At 47.2% G+C, this 3,448-nt stretch overlaps 1 protein-coding gene across 1 annotated transcript; it reads right to left on the bottom strand.

Moving 5' to 3' along the window:
* Window positions 1-587: 587 nt before the first annotated feature.
* Window positions 588-3,046, bottom strand: LOC118832968 (nuclear RNA export factor 1-like). The gene has a single exon (XM_036740371.1). It carries the CDS (start codon window positions 2,810-2,812, stop codon window positions 902-904), a length of 1,911 nt encoding a protein of 636 aa, XP_036596266.1. The 5' UTR covers window positions 2,813-3,046; the 3' UTR covers window positions 588-901.
* Between the last annotated feature and the right edge of the window lie 402 nt (window positions 3,047-3,448).

Raw genomic sequence — 3,448 nt, forward strand, 5'->3', positions numbered from 1 at the left:
AGCCATCCAGGCTTGCCATTTAGGCCTAAATCTCAGAAAAGTTCCAGAAACCCACAGTAAGACCAGCAGAACACCAAAATGAGATGGTGCGGACATGTTACCCCTATGAAAATGAAACCTTAAACCTGCCCCCCCAGTCCTTTTCCACCTCCATCTGGGTCCGTGCTGCTGAGTGCCCCCAATTCTAATCCTGCGTTACATGAGTGATGCTCTCTGCCTCTACCCCTCCCCATCCTTTTCCTCATAGCTGCCTGCCTTTCTTCACAACCCCATCCCCCAACCCCACACCCTCTACCTCTGAACCCCGTGTCACAGCTTGTCTCTGTACTTTCTGTACCTGTACCCCACCCCTGTCCCCCATCCTGCCCTCCCCCACTCCAGCCTTTTTATGTATGACTGAAACCTCATTCTTAGCTGCCATGGTCTTTCCCAGCAAGTACCCAAAGAAGTAGGTGTGCCTGCCCATTTCATAACTTCATAAATTATCAATTCAGTCCTCCAAAAGCAGTCTTATCAGTATTATGTACAGGAAGGGGAATGAAGAAAGGTGGAGAGGTAATAAGAGTAAATAACATTAGTCTGAAGGCCACAGAAAATGGAACTTTACTTATTATGCTAAAAGAGGTTGAATCAGAATTCCTGGTAGGACTTAGAACAAAGTGAGAACCTGTACCATAAGATACTTTCGTGTCAGTTCTACAGATGAATCTTTAGCTTCCAGGAGACAAAAGTGATGGTGGTAGGCTGACTCATTCAGTGGCTGAAATGTCATTTAACATTCTTAACAAGGGGAAGGTCAATCCGTGGGGCTTACTCTTTCTGATAATCATAGTCACAGTCACCGTCATAAAGATAGCCCCAGGGCAGAAGAGGTGCTAATATTCAAGGGAGTTAAGTTGGATCACTTCAGAAATGCCACTGCAGGAATCTTGCCTTCTCCCTTGAGGTAGGTAAAGATCTGTGCTGCTTGAACAAAGTCCCAGTTATTGTCCTCTAGACACTTCTGTGACCATTCTGGATTCATGCCAGATTGGATAGAAAAAGATTGTATCATGTCTTGCTGTTCTTGGGAAGCAGTGGTCGAGGAGCTGGAGGATGGTGTAGGTGGAGCGGGCGTGGCAAAAGCGCGGCGGATGTCTTCTGAGTTGGCATTTCTTACAAACAGCTCATCGTTCACCATACACATCTTGGTGGCATTATTTGAGGGTACAGCAATGAATACTCTGGTGAATGCTCTGATGGTATCTTCAGATTTTCCATCTATTTCCTTAAAGATCCCATGTACAGAAAAACACAGCAATGTCTCTGTCTGGGCACAAACATCTACCACAAAGGAATTCAGATCATGCTGGGTCTTTGGCAGCTCATTGAGGAAAGCAACAACAGTGAGGCGGGAGTGTTTTAGAAGGCGGAATCGAAGGCTGGGATCTTTGAGTTTTTTCACATTCCTGTTGTCTTTCATATATTCACTGAAATTATACCGAGATGGACTTTGAAGGCTGACAGGAAGGCTTAAGGAACAGCAGGCTTTCTCATGATAGGCATCAAGCAATCCCTGCCTATTTCCAGTGTCATACACAGAATAATACTGTTGTAGGAAATACATGACCAGTTCCTTCATGGTCTCTGATCCAAAGTAGCTGCCCTTGCAGTTAGGTAGCATAGTGGGGGTTTCAACATCAAAGGCAATTGGAGGAGGCAGTTCACAGCCATCCAGACGTAGCAACTTTGGAAACCGTTCTCGGACGGCACTAAAATAGGAGGACTGATCTGGGAAGGTCTTACACAGGGGATTTCCCTCTAGCCACAGTTCATCCAGCTGTAATCCCTTCACTTTATCCAGCTCCCGTTCTGACTTTAACTCATTGTCTGAGAGGTTGAGGATTTTTAGATTAGGTGCCTTTGGCACGATCTCTGAAAAGTCATCTAGTTTGTAAAGTCTGTTTTTACTCAGATTCAATGATAGGAGCTCAGGGATGTTTTCCTCAATTATTTGAATTGATGCAGACATGTAATTTGTGCGACTCAACACAATATCAATATTCTGAGCCACGAGGTCTGGATCGGAGCGAAGGCCTTTTAGGTCAAGGGACTTCTGCGAACTATTGTATTTCTTGCTCAGGATAAACTTCAACTGTTCTACCTGTTCAGGCTTCAATTCATTCTGTACTGAATAAGGTGGGCTTGATGAATTAATTATAATTGAGATCTTGCGGTTATCATCGTCTACAATACTGTGGTTAACATCTTTCAGGGCAGAAGCAGTATGGGCACTCTCCACAAAAAAATGGGCTTTGTTATTTTCATAGTAAAATTCAACCGGTTTGAAGGGAATGCTGCATTTGCCCTGAATCTTACTTAAAAGCCATGCTTTCTCATACTTTTTGCCATTGGGAATAGTTATCTTGAACCACTGTTTTGAAGGTGGGTTCTGGTTGTAAACAGTCACACTTCTACCTACTGCAGGTGTCTCTTGCTCTCCGTTCACAGTAACATGGATGCGGTTTCCGCCCCGCTCCCACCATTTTGTTCTCCGGAATCGGGAAGTTTGTGGGGAGTACCTGTTTCTGGAAGTCTGTTGGCGTTCATCTGTATCATCGCGGTCTTCTCCGGCAAAGCAAGGGGTCCGCCGGTTCCCGGAGCCCCACTTCGTCTCTGAGTACTGCTTCCGGCGGTACGAGCCCCAGCCTTTCTTTCGTCTTAGCGGCCCACTACTGCTTTCACTGCCACCGCTGTTACCGGCCCAGTCACCGTGAGGCTTGTTTTCCCAATCGCCTCTAAACTTGCTTTGGGGTTTGCTCTGCTCAGGCATGGTGGAGCAGGGTGGGCACAGGACCAAGTAGAACTCGTCTCAACCTAATCTCCCCTTAGTCGCAGGGAGCGGGAGCCGCAGTTCTACCTCAGTCTCTTGAGGCCGAAGTGCCTGTGCCAACATCTGCGCCTGCGCCAACCGGAACGCCAACGCTGGCGCCTGCGCCTTGGTGCACCTCACCCCAGGGAGCAGGTGAAGGCCCCCTGCGCTCCTGGCTGTCCCAAGGCGGTCGGGGTGCCTGCCACAGTGGCCCTGGGCTGCCTTTAGTACGTTCTAGTGGTGGACACGTAGTGCTCTATTGAGTCAGGGGCTCCTTTATGAGAGGAATGAGCAGACTTTATTGCGTCAGAGGCCTTGTGCTAAGGTGGGGGGAGGGGATACGTGGCGTCTTTGTTGAGGCGGAAACCAGTCACGTGATAGGGAGGGCGGAAGAGCCGATTGTGTGGCATCCCTCCCCTGTTTCAAAAGTCTAGAAAATCTTCCTTTTTTCAAAATGAAATTTCTATTATGTGAACTCCCTCCACAGATTGAAGTCAGCAACATCTCCTAGAGAGTTGCCTTCCACAGAAAAAGATTAAACTAAATAAAGTTAATGCTTTTGTAGTAGCTAGCCGGATATTGGCCTTGAACTCACAT

Source organism: Trichosurus vulpecula, chromosome X (assembly GCF_011100635.1).
Source record: "Trichosurus vulpecula isolate mTriVul1 chromosome X, mTriVul1.pri, whole genome shotgun sequence".
In the NCBI taxonomy this organism is placed as follows: domain Eukaryota; kingdom Metazoa; phylum Chordata; class Mammalia; order Diprotodontia; family Phalangeridae; genus Trichosurus; species Trichosurus vulpecula.

Coding starts and splice junctions, on each gene's coding strand:
- LOC118832968 (XM_036740371.1), bottom strand. CDS start 2,812: ATGCCTGAGCAGAGCAAACCCCAAAGCAAGTTTAGAGGCGATTGGGAA.